This window comes from Eurosta solidaginis, chromosome 5, assembly GCF_040869045.1.
Source record: "Eurosta solidaginis isolate ZX-2024a chromosome 5, ASM4086904v1, whole genome shotgun sequence".
Classification (NCBI taxonomy): domain Eukaryota; kingdom Metazoa; phylum Arthropoda; class Insecta; order Diptera; family Tephritidae; genus Eurosta; species Eurosta solidaginis.
In genome coordinates this window covers 137,304,727-137,326,203 of record NC_090323.1, presented here as the reverse complement: position 1 = coordinate 137,326,203, position 21,477 = coordinate 137,304,727, and the positions used below count along the sequence as shown (strand labels likewise).

Sequence of the window (21,477 nt, the reverse complement as noted above, 5' to 3'; positions counted from 1 at the left end):
TATACAATGATATACAACAAAACCTTTCTAACGAGTTGGCTGGGGTAGCAAGTGCGTCCAATACTGTAGATGAATGGACTTAAAGAAGCCAAGACGTGATGATACTGTATGTATGTATTTGTCCCCACAATCATCACAAAATAACACCGGCAGAACCCTGAAATAAACCATAAGTTCATTCCGAAAAGAACCAAAAATAGACAGCGAAGTCATCCGCAAACTACTCTCGAATGATGTCGAAATTATCCTGGAAGTACCCTGAAACAGTCCGCAAGACCATAACGAAATGACAAAAACTTTACTCCGAAATCATCCCTAAATGACCCCGGGAGCTACGAAATAGTCCCCAAGTGATCCAAAAATAGTCTGCAAAACCATCCCGAATTTTCCCAGAAGTTATCCCTATATGACCTATGGAGAACCCCGAAATGGTCCCTAATATCTTCAGGAAATTACCACAAACTGACCTCGAAATTACCCCGGAATAACCATGGTCACCGTGGTGTGATGGTAGCGTGCTCCGCCTATCACACCGTATGCCCTGGGTTCAACTCCCGGGTAAAGCAACATCAAAATTTTAGAAATAAGATTTTTCAATTAGAAGAAAATTTTTCTAAGCGGGGTCGCCCCTCGGCAGTGTTTGGCAAGCACTCCGGGTGTATTTCTGCCATGAAAAGCTCTCAGTGAAAACTCATCTGCCTTGCAGATGCCGTTCGGAGTCGGCATAAAACATGTAGGTCCCGTCCGGCCGATTTGTAGGGAAAATCAAGAGGAGCACGACGCAAATTGGAAGAGAAGCTCGGCCTTAGATCTCTTCGGAGGTTATCGCGCCTTACATTTATTTTTTTTAACCATGAAATAGTCCCGAGGACCACCGTCATGTGGGCACGAACTGATCGCGGAACAGTCCATACAACCATCCCGATATGATCCCGAATAGTTCCTACAAATGTCCCGAAATTACAACGAAATAGTCCCTAAAAACTTCCGTGAGTGACCGAAATTCTCCTATTTGCTGCGCTCTAAAATACGACGTAGCTCATAGCAGCGCCAGAGCATTACTATCGCATTTTATGCAATTGCTCCACGCTATACTCTATGCATATTCAGAGCCAGAGCAGTAGCAGCTGCTGCTCTGGAGTATCAAATAGAAACATTGGTTTAAAATGAAAAATATTGAAATTTTATGCTTAACGTGTATCTATGTATATCTTAACATTCCAATAATCGTTCAGCAGCGATTATTTGTATAATCGACAGTGAGCAATTATTCGAATAATCGACGATGTACGATTATTCGATTTTAACTAATCGACTTCTGAAAATCGAATATTAGAGTATTCGAATAATTAGATTAATCGAATATCACGAGCTCTTGTAGTTTGGTTCTACAAAATTTTTGGAGTAATGGATCAAATTCTTTGTATAGATATTCTTAAGGGAACTATGCCTGCATAACCTGAAGAAAACATGGCAACAGCTCATATGGAAGTATCAACAGGATAATGTGGAAGAATTCATCAGATAGGGAATATAACCATGGTTTTGTGCGAAACAAGTCTAAGCTATGGAATGGCCAGCTCGATAACCGCATTTGAATTTAACTAAAATCTGTGGAGAAATTTGCAGAACGCAAAAAGAGTAGCTAGCCCTGGAAGTTGCCATAGTCAAAACCATATTTTTACTTCACCATTCGTTTTGAGATCGATTATTGTAGCCCTAACCTAAAATGTTTGATAATTTCATAATAAAAGAAGAAAATTCAAAGAATTACAAGCAAATTGCACAAATAGTCAAAACGTATCCAAAACGAAAAATAAAATAACAGATTACACATATCGGGCAGTCGTAAAAAAAGGTACCCATGCTTCTAAATTGATCAAGCTATTTACTTACGTATAGTTCTGCTATTTTTGTGAGCATAATTGTATATAGTGCTATGATGTCCCTATTCTTTAGAATACTAAGTTATTTGTTATGATTATGTATGCAAAAATCGTCACTTGGATAAAATATTCCAATTTTATATCTGCACGATATATATGTATGTATGCACATATTTATGGATATACGAAAAGCAAAATAAAACTTGATATTTCAAGGAATAAACCAGGCATGCCTAACCAACCAACCGATATAATTTCGTTATGATAATTAACGTTAATAAACGAAACAAAGTCATTTCGTTTCGTTTATTAACGTTAAGAACGTCAAATTAATGTTGAAATGACTTTGTTTCGTTTATTAACGTTGATTATCGTAACGAAATGATATCGGTTCGTTGGTTAAGCATGCCTAGAATAAACGAAATATCAAAAACTAAAAGCATAAAACAGGGGAGGGGATGTTATTTAGAAAAATGTAGCTGCATATCATTAGATAAATTCACACTCTAACAGATTTTTCGAAACTGGGTTTTTTACAGTTTCTGGTATGAAAATTTTGTAAACTGTCAAAAACCAATAACAAGGGAAGCAAGCCACTTTTAAAAAGTCAAATCTGCAGTGTTTGTGAAAGAAACTTTTTTGGATTCTCCTGTAAAATTGGAAATTTTGAAATTAGTGCCTTTGTTAATTGAGTTAACGATGTGTATCCCGAAATCGTCGATATGACGATTATGTCAATATTTTATCCACGCGAGTATGTTTTTGATGAATTTCAACACCTGTGATGGTCTGTTTGTGTGCCTATGCATTCATATGGATAGTTAATTTAATGCTGTTTATATTTACGTATATTTGTAAATTAATGTGGACGTTTGGTTGTATGCATATGACAGTCACGTCAACTTTATCTAACATTCCAAGGCGGACTTTATTTAAGCACAATGAAAAGCTTGACGCCAATATTCAGGCTTCACTCCGTTAGAGCACCCCTAGCTTTAATGTATATATGTATAAATATTTACTTCTCAGTTTAATTAATGCTTGAAAGCATCATTTTGAAAATTATATGCTTTCAATTAACTTAAATTTAAAAATTTATTAAATTGCTAAGTATCTAGTTTAAAACAAATAATGAAAACGAATCGATGTAATAATTGCTTTTCCGAAAGTACAGTAGTAACTTTTGATTATAGTAAAAATAACTAGAAATCAGATTTCAATATATGTATAATTTCAGGGCATTACCTATATATAGGGGGAAAACATTACCCTCGTAGACGATTAATATCAATTTTAGTAAACAAGGTTATTAGAATGAAGTTCTCTTCAGTCAGAAACCTATCTTAAGTCCATTTAAAGGGCCGCCCAAAACATAATGCTACGTTTCCACCAAACCCAAACTCCGTGTTTTCAAACGGTTTTATGAATAATATCTCTTTACAGTGACAATTTTTTTTCGCTGTAGCATCAATTATACTGAGACAACCCAGCGTCTTTACATACCTTTTTCGACTTTTTTGGACGTCGCTAGCGGTCGATCAAAACTAGCAAGCACGGAGTTTGGGTTTGGGGGAAATAGTATCAGCTGCACTATCTGGCCTGTAGAGAACTACCGATTGATATTCATATCCTAACACATTGATTTATGGTTCTGTACAAATCTCTTCCCGGGGTTTCATGAAATCGCTCCTTGCAACATAAGTTGGACATTACGCATACCACCACATTTACAGTTTTACAAATATGTATGTATGTATGTATGCATATTATGTACAGCTGTGAACACGAAAATAATAACAAAAGTATTTAACACATTTTAATAGTATTTTTTTTTTCTTTTTAGTAGGGATATTCTCTCACTACAGAAAGCGTTTAATATGTTACATTTTTTCTAGACCACGTTAAGGACACTCATAGAACGCACTACTTATAAGAAAACATTTCTTTAGATTTTACCATGCATAAAGCGCAAAATTTTAAATATAAAATGTATGCTTTGTTGGTTTTATATTTCAAAATTCAGTTTTCAATATTCTTATCAAACTAATGAATTCATCCTTCAAATATAAATGGGTATGGAAAATGGAAAAATCGGAGAATATTTTTCGCAAATGTATTTTGTTGTTGTTGCGTGTAGAAAAATGTTGGCAGTAATATGGAAAACTTTCTACCTTTTATATGCTTCCTATAGAAAGAAAGAAAATGCTAGAGATATTCTCTCTGTCTAAAATCCGCAGAAAAGTAGAAAGTTTTTTATTTAACTGTAAAAAGATTTCTACACTGTTTTCTATATTCAAACCCCCCATGTATGTACATATATTTGAATAGAAAATTTATTAATTTGACAATAATATTGAAATAAATTTTTTAAATAAACAAAATTTTTTATTTGTGTGCGCGGCAGTTTTGAAAATTTTTTGAATGCATAAATTATACATTTTGTATTTAACTGTTATGCAGGATCAGATCAAAAGGAAATTTCTTGGCAAAGTGGTGCATTATCTGAGTATATTTGGTCTAGTAAACGTGAAATAAGTATTTTTGAGTATATACACACTAAATGCTCTATCATTTCAAAAATTCGTAAAAAAGAAAACTGCGAAAAAAAGTTGTTCTTCTGTCCTGTGAAATTCAAACGCCGCCAGAAAGACGGTTTTGCAGTTGGTCGATAGATGGTTTTGCAAAGGCACTGATGATATAAAATACTCTTATATTGCTACTACAGTATACTCGCAATGAGTTTTGAATTCGAAATCAAAGAAAGACAACATGTTTGTGATTGTAGCAATATACATAAGTGACAAAAAAAATTATAATTAGGTAAATTCCCTTATCGAAAACAAAAACATTTTAACAGCAATGCATCGGCACTGTGATGCTATCGTGTGTACCCTACCTGTACTAGCAATATAGGAGTATTACGCAAATATATGATATAAACACATAAACTCCTATTTTCATAGACACATAAAAGGGAGAATAGCTGCACCTTTAGTTAGTTCTTAGCAACTTGAAAAAAAAAAACAACGGTTAAGTTGGATCCGTTCTACCTCATATATAAAAAATAATAAAAATAGTTTAAATTTTTTAAAGCGAATTTGCAACTTTGTTATACACATTTCCGTTTTACATTTATAGTGAAATAATTTATAAACATTTGCTGAGAGCATAAAAGGTATGCTTAAAAACATTTATTTAAAACTGAAAACGCTTATACCGTTTATCAAAGTTTGCTTTAAGTTATTTTTTAAAACGTTTACAGAAATGCTTGTTGGGTCTAATCGAGTATACAAGAACTGCATACGTAGAATTTTGAATACACTCTTAATATCTGGAGTTAGTGACCAAAAGCTACTTTTCCATAGGTTATATTGCCCCCGCAACTTTATTTCAGTTTTTTTCCACGAACACAATTTAAATTTCTGATTTTGAATATGTTAGTTATTGAATGCTCGACTATATCTACAACTTGGTGTAGTATGTCTCGCTAAAAGTATATCCCTGTTTTGTTTTTTTTGTCACACAGTGCAATTTCACTGTTCACAGCCGATACAAAATTGCAAAGAAAAATATTTCGGTTAACTTTTCCAAGCTTTAACGATTGCTTCCACAAGAAGCGAGGTGTTTGATTTTCAAAAGCAAATAGCGAGAACTTTTCCCCTAGTTCTTCCAAATTAAAACTCTCCATAATTTCCTTGAGAGTAGCCAAGTTTAAATGCCTTGCAAACATCACACTTATCCCCACCTGAAAAGATACACCTATGACAAGCAGAATCGATAGATTTACTTTTGTTTTTTTAACACTGATAATATTTTTTTGTATCTTCATATACGCTACATTAGATAATAAAACCCACTCAAATCAGGGACCGTATAGTGTTATATGTATATCATCATATTATATCACTGATCGAAATCAATTTTTTAAATCACAATAGCTCTGAAATGGTGAATCCTTTGAATAACATATGGTTACTAGTGACCATACGAAATCATAAGATACATGTTTTATTTCAATTTTTACAAATAGTTTGTCAGATTCGTAATCATCATTTGGGTGAGATTGGTTTTTCATCCCTGATCGTATAACACGATACGGGCCCAGATTTTATAACTTCCTACCATATTAAAGCTAATCGAATTTTTACAATAAGGTTTACATCGAAATTGTAATACATTTACTACAACATGGACAGAAATGATTCTAAGTGTGTAAAAAATCTTAATTTGAATTTGCATATCGAATGCTGTTCAAATTTTCAGGCTCTAGCCGAACTATGAGCATAAGAAATATTCCGCCGATTCAAAGAACTTCGCTTACTCTAGATACAAAAAAATCGTCGTACTCACGACAACCCAATAATCAAATTATCACGTTAAAATTTATTTTGCTCTATTTCTGTATTTCATTCTTGTAAAATGAGTTAGAAATATAAGAAAATAATCTAAGCACCTAATTACCAGGTCTACGTGAATTCCCCATATGTATGTAATTGAGGAAAGGGTTTTGTACATACACATGTATATGAAAATATTGCAAAATTTTAATCACATGTGCAAAACTTGACGCCATATTGGAAGCAACAACAAATTTTCATAATATACATACTATATTTAAAGGGGGATTCACTTTGTTTTGCAAACGGGGAATGCATAGATTGTAAAGTCACAACAAAATACATGAAAAAAAGTTTGTGCAATCCGTGCAATTTATAAGATGCTTAAACCTACATATGTATATTTTCGATCAACGAAATGTTTACCAATATTCTTCTCATAAAAAGATTGAGCAATTGTTTTTCATATTTTTTCGTCGTATTTTAGTATTTGATGTGCACATTTTTTCGAGCTTCTTACTGCTGCTCGTAATAACTTCGCAATGGAATGTTCCCATAGTCTTCCACATTTTGTCGTAGGATACAAACAATGCGTGAACCTTGCAAGACAAAGCAAATCCCCCTAATATTTCAGGAAAAAAATGGTAAAAAAAAAACTGATACCGCTAACATCTGTGCTTAGCTGTATGGTAGACTACTGCGGTTTGAAATATTCTGTAGAAATAATTGATATAGCGTATATTAAGAAATTTCTAATAATATTATTATAATTAAATTTATAGGCATTGCTAATAAAAAAAAATAAAAAAAAGTGTAAGATATATTACAAAGATATCTTCAGCAAGCAAATTAATATGCTTATGGGACATTGTAAAAGTGCTGCATATGAAATTTTCGCGTCTAGCAATAGCTTATGCACGCACTCTGCCGCCACCCTTAATCGAAATTAAATTTGCTTTAATTCTCTTATAAAGCAAAGTAAAATGATTTTAGTTTTATTAGTATGTAGAATTTCAAAATTGAAAGTCCAAACAAAAGCTCCTTATGGAACTTGGGGGTGGGGTAGGGAGGGATGTCCTGAAGGTTTAATGTGGCCATACAAATCGTTCCCGAGATGGTCGGGCTAGTACCTTAATGGTGCTGTGTTACCGGAGCGTACCGGATCCGTATCCGGCAAAGGACCATCACATCGATAACACTCCCCAAAGCCTTCGGGGAGTAACCTTATCGCTACAACAACAACAACAACAACAACAAAGGGCTGCCCAACTCAACATTTACCATATTGTATACTCGATTTAATAATATCTCTTCTAATCAGCGATAAAGGACTCTGTAAAAAAAAATCATTAGCGCATGTGGGGGAGGCAGTCAGCCTTTAGCGTTTCTGAACATTGCGATTTTCTGTGTTGTTCGCTGTTTGATATAGGCGTGCGATATGTAATATTAAATATGCTTGTACATTCTCCCGCTCTATTTGCATACATAAGGTTTTATATTATTTAATTGTTAATTATATAGAATTTGATCAATCCCTAAGAACTTTCATTTACAGTTCAGGTCAGAGCTTAAGAGCGTTTGTCAATAGTGAAGAATATTGCTCACAAAAATCTATTTTTAAAAATTCAGCTAAGTTTTTCAACTGCTGAGAGGAATATTACCCTAGCTGCTAGCCGAAATCGTCAAATCTCTAAAATTGCTAAGTATGTCAGACTTTTGTCTCTATTCGTCCCGAAAATTCTTTATTTTATTTCATTCTCAACAAACGATATTTTTTTTCCGGACGAATACCCACACAAAAATTCTAACACAAGTTAGGAGGTCATTATCTGCATATATTTTCATAATACTAAAAACTGCAGGGTTGAATTATGTGTTTGGAAAAAAATTTTGTTGGACAATGATTTAAAGGACTCTTTTCTACCTGTAGAAAGTATTTATCAATTATTCAGTACTATTATTCTTTCATTCGTGAAATGGTGATCCAAAGACTTTAGTGACCCTTATGTAACTAGAGCACTTTTCACCACTTTAGTTAGACCGATACTAAAATACGGATCAATAGTTTGGAATCCAAAATATCGAGTTCATGCAGATAGAATTGAATCAGTACTAAAGCAATTTCTATTTTTCTCTTTAAGAAATTGTCAGTGGTACTCTGCGTATAATCTTCCCCCTTATACTAGTCGGTTAAAGCTTATCAATCTTCCAACTCCTGCAAGTCGTAGAAAAATGCTAGGCGTAATATTTATGGCTAAACTACTGAATGGATTGATTTCTAGCCCAATTATCTTGAACGAAGTAAATTTTAACGTCCCATCACGAGTGTCAAGACATTACAAACCTCTTCTTTTGAGGCAGTGTAGAACTAATTTCGAATTAAATGAACTTTTTCAGTGTTGCATTATTCTAACTTTTTACAAAAACAAAAAAAAAAATAAATATTTTACGTACTAAAAAGTTCGCTTACTTAACAATGTAGTATATGTATAATTTTTAACTGTTATGTATAATACTCAGCTGATGATTTTTATTCTGTAGCTGAGCAGTTTTAGATCTCAACACTTAACAAACCTCCGCCTATCAACAAGTCGGCAAAAATAAATCCGTGCGTCATGCGGATGCGCCCCTCGCGTTGGTTGGGCGGGCTTTGGAGGGTATTAATCCGTTGGAGATTATTATTACTTATATCCGTTTGAAATAATTTAAATTTTTCTTGTACTTCATGCTAGAAATACTGAGGAAACATTATGAAAAAAGCAATATGCAAAAACGTGACCAATACTACACAAAATACATGAGGGAGACATTTCATTTTGATTTTGAAAAATTTTATTATTTCCCTACGAATAGACCCTGCGCGGCTGTCACATAAATCATAAGATTCCCTATGAGAAATATTATTATGGAGAAACACGACTGTTAAGACGTCATTTCCGTAATGAACTCATGGTCCCAACATGTTTAGGGTGAATTTTTAGCAATAAAAAATGTAATATGAATAAATCTTTGTGTTTTCTTAAGTCAGCCACATATTTTTTAAACATTCTGCACTTCTCTGGTTCCAGCACTCGAGTTAGTTTCGGTGGTATGATGTTTTAAGTGAAGGATTGTCACTATTTTTGCGCTATTTGCCGTGTCAAGCCAAGTTTCATATACATTTGTAAAAATATCGGTTCTCCTTCAAGGCGACTAGAAATTGATGAATTAAGGGCTTGGCAATATTTTAAGCTTTTTCCGAATCTTAAATCAAATTTTCAAAAAGTTTGATAAGAAAGCTGTTTTAATAAATGCACGTGCCATTTTAACTTTAATTTCCTGCTGGGATAATTATGGTCTCGCTCTTACAAATACACTTACATCAACATTTTTGCCGACCACTGACTTAGAACCATTTCTAGGGTGTGTTCTATGGGTGGAAGCACTGAATAAAATAGAGGCGTGAAAGTTTGAAAGCTAACAATCTAGTTCCTAGGTTGGATGATGGTACATATGTGAACGCCTAGATTAACTATCGTTTGTTTATGACAGATAAGTGTAAATGTAAGCCGTATTATTTATTGATAAAAGAGACCTGAAAAAAATATATGTGTGACCTGGAATCATCAAACAACCCTATTGTGCGAACACAAGTTTTCGAGAACACGCGTTTAAAGATTTGAATTATCGTGTATGAGGGTACTGATCTTGTACTTTAAACGCGATTTGTATAAAAACTAAGTACTGTGGTGTGTTCCTTTGGATAGAGCGTAAAATTTACTATAAGAAACACTCAAAAAGTGAAAAACGGTATTTTCGGACAATAGGGTCGTTTGATGATTCCAGGTCACATTATAGATAAAATACAGGGAAAACGCCTTTTCCAAAAATGCTTTTAAAAATATCAATTTGATTTTGACGGCGTTATATGAACTCCAGAACTATCAAATCTGTTTTATAAAATAACAAATGTACTTTAGAAAAAATCGGAAGTTTCTTCGATGTATCAAATTTACTTTGGAGTATATCAAATGTACTATAGAACCGCATAAATGTTTATTTATTTTATTTGAATTAATAATGTAAATAATAATAATAATATAAATTTAATACTGCCGAAAGATATTTTCTAAAAATACATTTGACTTACCTAAGGTACATTTCATGCTTTCTTAAATCGAATTGATTATTTCCACAGTCCATATGATACATTCTAAGATTTAACTGAAGCTTTCTAAAATCGAACTGATGCTTTCAAAAATTAATATATTTTCTAAAATATGGCTGGAAAAGGTGTAGTATATAAAGGTGTCAGTTTCACAAAACATGCTAGTCATGCCTTAATGAGAATAAAAAAATTGGGCCAGTGTCCGGACTGGATTTTTTGATATATAGCTGCGGACATAAAAAAAACAGCAAAAATTAAAAAAAAACTTCGATAAGTTCTATAACTAAAACTATGCAAGCCCATTTCAAAAACGTTATCCAAAATTCTAGGAATGCTTTAAAATCTGCATATTTATAATTTTTAGAATTTTTTCGAGTATGCAGTTTTGTAGTCTTTCAAAAAAAGTATTGATTTTTGACAATTTTTGCTTATATTAAAAGATATTCACGAAAAACCTAAAAATTACCCCACAGAACATTTTTATTGGACTACACATCTGCATACCGACAAATTTTTTTGAAAATGTATGTAATGAATTCTATTTTCATGCAGATTTTTTTAAACTTCACAAATTTTGGAATTTTTTCAACAATGCTTTTGAAACTGGGCCGAACCTTGTTATACGATCCGTGATCGAATTTAGATTTCAAAATCACAGTGGTGAATCGGATTAAGAAAATAGGTGAAATAATAACAACGAGTACTCATTAGATCCATGAGATATTCTTATTTTTACGTATTTTGACATTATCATATTTATCGGAAAAGTGCGCTAAAGCTCTGACCATAGCTGTATATCAACTGCGTTAATTATTCTAAAATATAAACAACTAAAACTAAATTTTCTGACGAAAACAATAAGAAATAATGCTTATGTCAACTAAACCGTTTTCCAATTTCACCTCGCACACAAAAATGCGCTATTGGCCCGATTCACGTAAATAATAAAATTGAAAAGCAATATTTTTACAAAAGCAATAATAGTGTAAAGCTTCTTTTGGCTCGCAAAAGCCTTTCCAAAAACCGTTTTCATAATAAACTTTACTGAAAAATTTCCTTGTGCTACTTCACATACCCCTAGTAATATTCGTAGTATTTGTTCCGGGATTATCATATCTCAAAAATATAAAGGGAGATAACTCAAAAATCACGACATCTGTAATTATGCACACTTAAATTCGACCGATCTATATAGACGAATCAGTAACCTATAAAGTTGGCATATATTAGTGTTCCGGTTATTTTGTAACAGCGACTAACATATAACAGTAAATCGGAGCAGAATTTGGAGTGACTTAGTGACTGTGAAAACAATTGAGCATACTTCACATTCACTGTTATCAATAATTTACAATTAATACCGAACCACAGTTCTTGTCACAGGAGCAACTAGCTAGGATAACATGAATCGTGGAATCTTTGATTAATGCTGTACCTAAACAGCTGAACATGACGAGAAATAGGAATGCTGATGCTAATGTAAACACCACACGCAAACGTGAGAAATAAAAAAAAAACGAGTTCAATTAAAATGTGAATAATTTTTTGTTTAAATGGCGGTCGATATTGACACTAAAACCAATATTGGATTTTGCAGAATATATACAGCAAGTTAATAATATGGTTTAACTAGCTAAGTAGGGACAAATAATCATACAAATAAGCAACATTGTCGACTATATCTGCACGCGAAAAACGAGAATGAATAATCACAGCAAATGTGATCAAATTGCTCTGCCATCAGTGTTCAGTCATAACTCACGTTATTTTCAATGTGTGCACCCTACTCGCCGAGACGACATTGTCAAAACTAAAAACTCCTTAAGTGCTTATGGGAAATTCTGTCAGTTTTTCGCTTTTGATGAGTAGATCGCTGTTTAGAATCCAGGCATAGCATATGCACAGGGTACGAGAAGTACTTGGTATCACGAACAATGCATATAGAAATCAAATTATGCAGTTTTTCTCTTATTTAGCGGCGAAATTAGTGCCTCGCTTGAACATTTTATTAAATTTTCTCTACTAATTTAAACTTAGGGTTCAATTTTCTTTACTTTCTATCTCCATTTTTTAAATTTTTTTTTATGTTTTAAACTTTTTTATGTTTTATGTTTAAATATTTTTTATCTTTTATTTTTTTATTATTGACTTTTCAACTTTGTTGGTTCCTTATACGTACATTTATGTAGCAGCAAAACGTACCTAATATCTATGAAAACTGTGAAGCGGTTCACCATTAGTACGTGTGAATGTGTCTGTCTTTCCAGGTTTAACGTGACTTTTAAAACTGTAAAAAAAGAATACATATTTAGATTTGTTGCCGGGATAGTATTTACTATAAAGCACATTATGTTATCATTTTATAGAAATTGACATATAGAACATCACAATATACATAGACATTTATGATACCCAAGAAAAGCTCATATGAAAAAGAACACTGTAGAATGAACCGACTGCTTTCTCAAACGCCTTTTAACATAATATAAATTTATGTATTTTAAACGTCTGATTAGTGAGTTCGACTCTGCCACTAAAATAGGGAGATTCGCTCGTCTTGCGAAGGAAATCAGAACACATTCAAAAATATATGCAATCCCTGCAGATTAAGGTATTCGTGCAACGATTTGTAGGAAATAGAAATACGCGGAAATATTGATCAACTGTTTCTCATAATGTTCGTAGTATTTTGTTATTTCCTACACCATTTTTTTTACCGCTGTTACTGGTGCATGTTTTAATTTTGCAAGGAGGTGCTCTCATAGTCTTTCATATTTTGTCATATTATATGGGCAATCCATGCAATCTGTGCACGTTGCAACACAATGCCAATTCTCCTAATTTTTTCATAAATTTTTTTGTAAGTCACCTTATTCCTTTTTTATTGTGTCTTTTGGCTATTTGAAAATTATTTACCTGTCCAATGATGTCCCGAAAAAGGGTTGTTTTTTGAGTAATCCAGATGTAAAACATGCTACTCAAAGTACTTCTTTACATAAACAAAATACCATAGGACTATTATTTAATTTTAATACAGAAATTCAATATTCGTCTTGTGTTTAAAAGGAATGAAAACCAAATTAAAGAGATGCGCCCTAAATATAGGGCGTTTCCGGGAATGTAACTGGTTAAATTCTTACTTGTCCAGAAAGAACTCCGACATACTACGTATGTCCTGCATACGATGTGTCGACACCAACCAAGCAGCTTCCCTACGGTCCACCCTGGTGAAACTTCCAGTTTTCTTGGATTCTTAGAGAACTTTGACGACAATTTGTGATTGAATGTGGCGAAGCACTGTTAACTTAACAACAACAACAACAGGGTAAAAGCGAGGTATTTCGCGAAAACGAGCACCACAAGTTTTACTTGGAATGGATTTTGATACTTTAGATGATCATAGACCCTATCCCTTTTATTGTTTTGGCGTAATTTTTTTAAATATATTTATCAGAGAAAGGTGTGCGCGCTTTTAATTAATTTCCGGCACTCAACCTGTATGCAGGACAGTAAATGCTTGGTTTTACTTCCTCTACTTTAGTTCGGTTTCATGTTTCTCCGCAGATTTCAGTACTAAATTAGGAGATTTTGTAATCCATTTTTAAGTAGCTTCCGGTGAGCCTAACTACAAAGTTAAATAGACTTTGCGTTCAAACTTGAGTAGACTTAACATTGAGCTAAAAAATTTAAACTTCAAACATAGTTCAGAGCACCGAGACAATGCAACAAAAGGAGAAACTAAAAAAGAGATAAACAAATTTTAAACACTTGTTTTATATAAATCAAAATGCAACGGAAAATGTGTCCTTAAGCAAAGACATATAATGCGATTTTGAAATTTGAACAATAGTTGTTTGTATGGAGCTATCAGAAACAAAACTACAAAGGTAGATCGCATTTTATAGACGTTTAATATCTTCTTTACTTTACGAAGTTTCCAATCTAGATGGGCTTTAAGTACTTTTTAACCTCGAATTGGTAAATTTATACTTCTATGGTAAATTTATACTTCCATTTATGACCAAGTACATGCGCTTCCCAAGGCAGGGTTTTTTCCCGACCAATGGCTGTCATTTTTGTCAGTGTAATCCCATTAAATTTGTTGCGTCCCTCCCACCAAGTATATGTAACAATTGCGGTTTACATATGAGCTCAAAGGAAAATGAAAATAATTTTAGCCGATTGTTTGAGTATGCATTTTGGTTCTAGTTCAGGTAAATTTTTTGAAACATCTAATCGATTTTACCAGTCTCTCCAAACTGAACCTGGTTATTTCTTTGTTAGTTTTCGCTCTGAGCTCCGGATATGTATGCACACATGTGTGTTTTTCTTAACTTTGTATCGTTATTTTATTACCAATTTATTTGTGATGTTTTAGTTTATCATCGCTGCATATGATGTTGCGAATACTTTTGCCCATAATCAGAAGTTTTACGCGTAGAACCTGTAGAGTTGATGGAATTGGATGTGAAGGTATCCGTGTTATGAATTCTATTCTTATGATAATCCCCATAATTTTTATGACCACTGTTACTATCGTCATAGTCATCATCATCATGCGACTCCCCAAAGAGTTGGTTCATATTATTCGATAACAGTTTCATCTGCAAGATCATTATCAAATGGATTGAAGCTAGTACCTTAATTTAAAGTTTGGAATATTGCATTCGCTTTTAACCCATTACCATTCGTATTAGTTCGTTTCATTGTGTATTCTAGATTAAGAGTTAGCCCGCTGCCGCTTAGTTTTCGGAATTATTATATATACATACATATGTGAAAGGTATGTTTGTGCATGTGTGATTGCAATTTCACTTATCTAAACGGTTGACTCAGAAAAAGGATTACAGCTAAAATGCGGGCGCTGTATAGGTTAGTGATGAAATGCATTGTCAATAGGGATGATAAAAGGAATATTAATTATGCAAGCCTGATTTTAGGACTAAATTTGTTTTTGGTTATGGCGATTGTGCTTAAATCCTTGTTCCGTTTTTAGTCAATGGATGGATTTATGTTGGACCTAATTAATGTATGATGATATTTGTCGATTTTATTTATGAGAATTCATGTCTTAGTTTGCAGTTTATGTTCATATATTGAAAAAAAAATATATATAAAATATTTTTAATATGTTTTTTATAACCTCACATTTAAGTCTAACTCGCTTACCGAAGTACTTGACATGAATGCCCACATAAAATGTGTGAATATTTCTGTGTCGTATGTTTTATAGAACTAACAATGTGTCCTTCAGCACCTTAATACAAATTTAAATGTTTACCTTGTTAGGGTTTTGGCTCTTTGGTGGCACAGTCGGTGTAGGTGGTAAATGCGTAAGCAATGGACCACCTGCTACTCCCTGTAACGTTATTGCAGAATGAAAAGATCCACCACCATTCGATTTAACGTTTTCATTGCTAGCCCGTTTTTTCTCTTTTTCTCGCTCCCGGTCCTTGTCACGATCACGATCTTTCTTTTTTCCGCTACCACTACTACCGCTACTACTGTGTGACGTTGTGTTCGATGTATTATTAGGTGTTACAAATGAAGAATAAAACCCCGTCGTCGGTTGCGCCAGCGCATGTAGTTGTTGTGAGGACAAATGAGATGAAGACTCTGTCGCATAGTTTTCTAACTTATCTTTACTAATTTTGATCTTTAACGCTGGTGCTGGATGCATAATAATTCCCATATCAGCAGTAGCGTTGCCTGAACTGCTGCTCATGTCATTTATTATTCGATCTTTTGGTATTTTGATCTTTAAAGATTCACCAGAGCCTTCAATTTTATCTTTAGATATTTTAATCTTTACATGCTCTGTGCTGTCCATTTCTCCTCGATCACGTTCCTTATGCTTGTCTTTGTCTTTTTTATGTTTTTTACGCTCTTCGCGATCCTTTGATTTATCCTTTTCCTTATGCTTATGTTTATCCTTTTTCTTTTTCTTTTCTGTTTTGCTACCACTTGACTCGGTTGTTTCTATTGGTGTGGGCTCATTACCAACATTTAAAGTAAACGGCTTTAGAGAAGTTTCTGCAGCAGTTGTTGGAACATACATTGCGGAGGGTTCGAATAGCTCAGCTGGAGGTTGCAGACTTGGTGCCCCTAACTGTTCCGTTTTGAGCAGAGCATTTGGAGGACATAAACTTTCTTTCAATAAACTTCTCACAAGGTCGGGATCGGTTTCTATTCCATTGACCACATGCAGTTTATTAGTTTCGGCTGGCTTTATGTCACTGTATGAAGACAATGCGGACTGAGTGTCAAGTTTTCGTATCTTATTTTGTTCCTCTTCTTGTTTATAGACTCCCTCGTTGGGACGTTTGATACCTGAAGTTAAACCTGTAAAAAGCAATTAAAGCGATTAAAGGAAATCTGACTGACTTGGGTGAAAATATCAAAAAGCCAAATTGATTACCTAAGAAATGTGGTACAACGGCAGTAAACAAACAAAAACTTAAGAAAAATGTGCTACGACTAGGGAACTACCGCAACATAGCTCACTACATCATCTGTAATCGAAGTGATCACTTAAGTTGCGATATATAAGAACTGGCTACTTTAACGTTTCTTTTAGGCCTGTGAACTGAATCCGAATTTTTTAACTATCCGGATAAACCGGATATTCGAATAACCGGATAGCTAAGCAAAAAATCCGGCTATCCGGATTCGTAAATGGAAAACCGGATATCCACTGTTCGGATATCCGGATTTTGCGTTTACGTATGTCCGGATATTGGAATATAAGTTGAATATCTGCATAACAGAATTGAACGAAGCAAACATCGGAAAATTATTCACAAAATATGTTTGTAGATTATTAAATTAACGTCGAAAATTAAAAAGCTACAATTTTACAAACATCAACAATTTTATTTTTTTTTATTAATGCTAAATAAACAGTATGTATATTGATCAAAAGATTGCTTTCAATGGATATCCAGAAATACGGTTATTAACCGGATCTTCATACATCTGAATATTCGGATAGTTTCACGAACGAATATTTACCGGATATCCATGCCGTCCGGATTTTATCCGTGTCAACGGATATCCGTGGGGATATCCGGATATTCGAATATGCGAATAGTCCCAGTCCTAGATTTTTTACACATTGGGACTAATTTTCATTGCGTTTTCACTTTACCAAATTAGCTAGCCCGGCTAACTTCATTCTTAGTTCCACGCTCAACGGTAAGTTATCTAACTGTTGCTGTTGTGTTAACCGTGCTTCGACCCATTCAATCTCAAATTGTCATCAAAGTCCTCTACTGGGAATCCAAGGAAACTAGCAAATTCGACAGGGGTGGGAAGTTGGTATTAGTACGTTTTTTCTTAACTTGTGACCGATGGGCTTGTTTTAAGAACAGTTTTTCCAAGCACACCGTTCGTATTTTATGACCACTTTGGTATCGATGTGTGAACCTTCTGTGCTGATTTCAAGCACTACTTGGGCTTGATTTAGGATTTTTCGTTCTCACGCTTCGAGAACGATTTGGGGCCGATTTAACATTTTTCGGTCTCAATTTAAGAACGGTTCGTGCTTGATCTTTGGTGGGAGGGAAAGTATTTTTTTAAATATATTTATTAAATTTTTATTAATAACAATATTTTTGTCATAAATAAAGAATATTTACAACAAAAAAATTGTTATAAAAATTCAAAAGTTTAAGAAAAATGCATAATAAGCATTTTCTCATACATTTCTCTTATTGAGAAATTATTCTTATTTAAAGATGTAATCTGCATATATACTTAAAACATTTCATAATAAGTTTGAGAATTACCTGTGGATATGTGAATGTAACTGAACGAAAAATAAGAGTTAAAAAAAAAGAACAAAAAAAAAATTGTTTTAAAAAATTCGAGTTTGGCGGTGATCGAACTCGCGCAACACGATCGCAAGCGCAACATCATAGCCGCTGGGCCACTACAACTGCTTGATAGCTGGTGCCAAATGGTGTATTTAGCATTGTAGTGCACACGAATTGTACCGTTTTTTTTTTCTTGGGCTTGATTTAAGAACATCGTTCTCATTAATAGAACATTTGTTCATATTTTAAGACCGGCCGTTCTTTTTTCAAGAAAATGGTGTCAGTTCAAGAACAAGGTTGTTGTTTTAAGAACAGGTCGTTCGTTTTTCAAGAACAAAAAAGTAAGAACATGAAAAGCTTGAGTTGAGTCCGGTGGTGCTGGATTTTAGAACGGCGTTTTTCTCTGAGTGTATGTCGTTTTTTGTATCTTCATAAGAAATCGTTGAATATAACAATTAAACCTTAATTAATCTTTAAAATCTTGCTGGATGCAGAATTGACAGTGAGTTCTCTTCAACAATCCTTTGTACATATATACATGTACCCAAATTAGTCCAGAAACCCGTTATACAAATAGAACAAGTGATGTGTTACGCTGAATTTTCAGTCAGCCCAATTCTAAACAAAAATTCTTTGCGAGTTTTTCCACTTCTCCCTTTCCTCTTATTCTGAACAATGTTCGAAAAAGGGAAACCCGATTAATGGAGGAAAGTAGGTATTATGAATGTGATTGCAAGGGAGATTTCCCTGGCATTTTTTACGAGTTTTTTTCACTTGTTTAATTAAAGATAATGCATCAAAACAGTTTAAGCAAATTGTTTCTTTTACGAAAAAGCACCATTTTGTACAAATTGGCTATAAAATACATTAATAAACTACCACAATACTTTTTCGAAAAGTATATAAGCATCGGAAGGGCTCTTAGTAAATTTGATGCAGCCATCCAGATATTGCGCAAGGTGTTTTTAAGAAGCTTTAAATAGATTTTGGCATATGAAGAAAGCAGAGTTCAACTGCTTGGTCACCAAAAAATTGCCTTGCTGAATGCGAGCAGGCTAATCCAGCAGATTTTTGTTATCGCGCTGTCTTCTTCTTATGCTCCTCTGTTGATGTTGCTGTGGCACCAATTCATTACTAATTTCAGTCAATATCATATTAAATGCATTGCTGTGTATTGTTTATATTTTATTGATAAATTTTAAACAAATTCGCAGCAATAATTAAACTTCTAAATTTCTTAAACAAAAATAGAAATGCGCAACAAAATTTCAACTGGCAAAACAGCTGACTTCGAAAATTCGAAATTCCTATTCCCCAATTACTGTTCTCCCTAGGATTAATACCCTCCAAAGCCCGCCCAACCGACACGAGGGGCGCATCCGCATGACGCACGGATTTTGTTTTTGTCGAGTTGTTGATAGGCGGAGGTTTGTTAAGCGTCGTGATATAAAACTGCTCAGCTACAGAATAAAAATCACCAGCTGAGTATTATACATAAGAGTTGGAAATTATACATATAGTAAATTGTTAAATAAGTTAACGCTTTTAGCATATAAAGATTTTTTTTATTTATTTTGTTACGAGTTAAGATAGGATAGCACAGTTTTCTTTATAGTAAAAAGTGAATCCGTTATATCATATGAATTCGAATGAGAGTTCAAGTCATGACACAAACACCGAAAAGGTTTATTTAATTCGAAGTTAGTTCTGCACTGCCTCAAAAGAAGAGGTTTGTAATGCAAAATGGTATTTATTAGAGTACTTCACAATAACACTTGTACTTCGCAACAAATAGCGTGCTTAAATCAAACTGATTTCGGACTACTCAGCTTCTGACGTTTCTTCATCTAGAATCCTCTACCTGGTCACTAGCCATACGCGCGTGTATTTGCAGTGTGTAACCATATGCGTGTGTATTTGTGAGCAAATGTAGCTGATGATGACATGCGTTTGTGAGAATCTCTCTGCTGCTTGTATATATGTGTGTACATGATTAATTTGTTTACGTACATACAAATGTGGCAGCTCGCTTTATTGTTGTTGTGGCTTTATTTACTTAGTATCAGATTAGTGATGTGAGTATCACTTAGTGTTACTAATATTCGTCACACTGCTCTCCACCTAAGTCTTTTTCCGGTCTACACGCTGCCAGCCTTTTCAAATGAACCACTTTAATTTTGTTTCGTGGTTTGCCAATGGTTTGTATGCGGTAAACTACATCGTTGATTCGTTTTATAACTTTGTATGGGCCTTCCCAATTACACTGCAATTTCGGTGACAAACCTTTTTTTCGTTGTGGGTTGTATGGCAGCACCAAATCTCCTTCTTGAAAACCTTTCGAATTGCTTTATCATATCTGGCGTTCATCTTGTCACTTATAATCTTGGTTCGTTGTCTTACAAGATCATGTATTTCCCTCAGCTCTTCCTCCAAGACACCAGTGGATTTCTTGGAATTTCTCTCCGCATCAGCATTTGTCCCAAACTTCAAATCAGCTGGCAGTCGAAGGTCATTGTCAAAAATTACTTTTGCGGGAGTTTGGCCCGTTGTCTCATGCACTGCCGATCGGTAAGCCATCAAGAATAATGGTATGCGTGTATCCCACTCTTTATGTAGCTTGTCCACTACTTTCCTTAAGTGCTCCTCCAATGTTCTATTGAAACGTTCCACCATACCATCGGTCTGACGATGCAATGCAGTTGTCCGTGTTTTTCGAATGCCCAACTTCTTACACATTTCTTGGAACACAGCTGATTCAAAATTCCTGCCTTGGTCAGAATGTAACTCCATTGGTACACCATATCTTGCAACCCAATCGTTTGTAACCACTTCTGCTAGTGTTCCCGCTTCTTGGTTTGGGATTGGGTATACCTCTGGCCATTTACTAAAATAATCCATAACCACCAGTACGTATTTGTTTCCGCGGTTGCTAATGGGAAATGGACCTGCGACATCCATGGCGATCCTTTCAAATGGTGCACCTGAGTTGTACTGTTTCATCTGGCCATGACTTCGGGTTTTGGGCCCTTTCGCTCTGCTGCAAACCTCGCAGTTTGCAATCCACTCAGTGACCGACTGACGGCAACCAACCCAATAGAATCTCTGTTTAATCTTCTCGAGCGTCTTCGTGATTCCAAGATGACCTCCGCTTGGGCCGGTATGCAGCTCGCTGAGCACGTCAGGAATCCTCTTTCTGGGAACAACTATCAGGTTCCTCTTACATTGACCATTTTCACTCTTCCATACTCGATGCAAGCAACCGGTATCAACTCTTAACTGTTCCACTGTACCCA

General features: G+C 34.3%; 1 protein-coding gene across 4 annotated transcripts in view; it reads right to left on the bottom strand.

Annotated features, from left to right (window-relative positions):
* Nucleotides 1-21,477, bottom strand: part of CycT (Cyclin T) — an 85,492-nt gene that overhangs the window by 2,200 nt on the left and 61,815 nt on the right. The window contains exons 8-10 of one of the 4 annotated variants that reach the window (XR_010953945.1): nucleotides 15,652-16,712; nucleotides 14,727-14,974; nucleotides 12,573-12,657 (exon numbers count right to left, since the gene is read on the bottom strand). Coding sequence is in view for 2 of the 4 variants with exons in the window: in XM_067791651.1 (XP_067647752.1) it covers nucleotides 14,753-14,974; nucleotides 15,652-16,712 (1,283 nt within the window). In the remaining 2 variants the exon portion in view is untranslated. Of the gene's footprint in view, nucleotides 1-12,330; nucleotides 12,658-14,726; nucleotides 14,975-15,651; nucleotides 16,713-21,477 lie in introns of those variants that run through there. The other 3 variants (XM_067791651.1, XR_010953946.1, XM_067791652.1) reach the window with 3 other exon arrangements.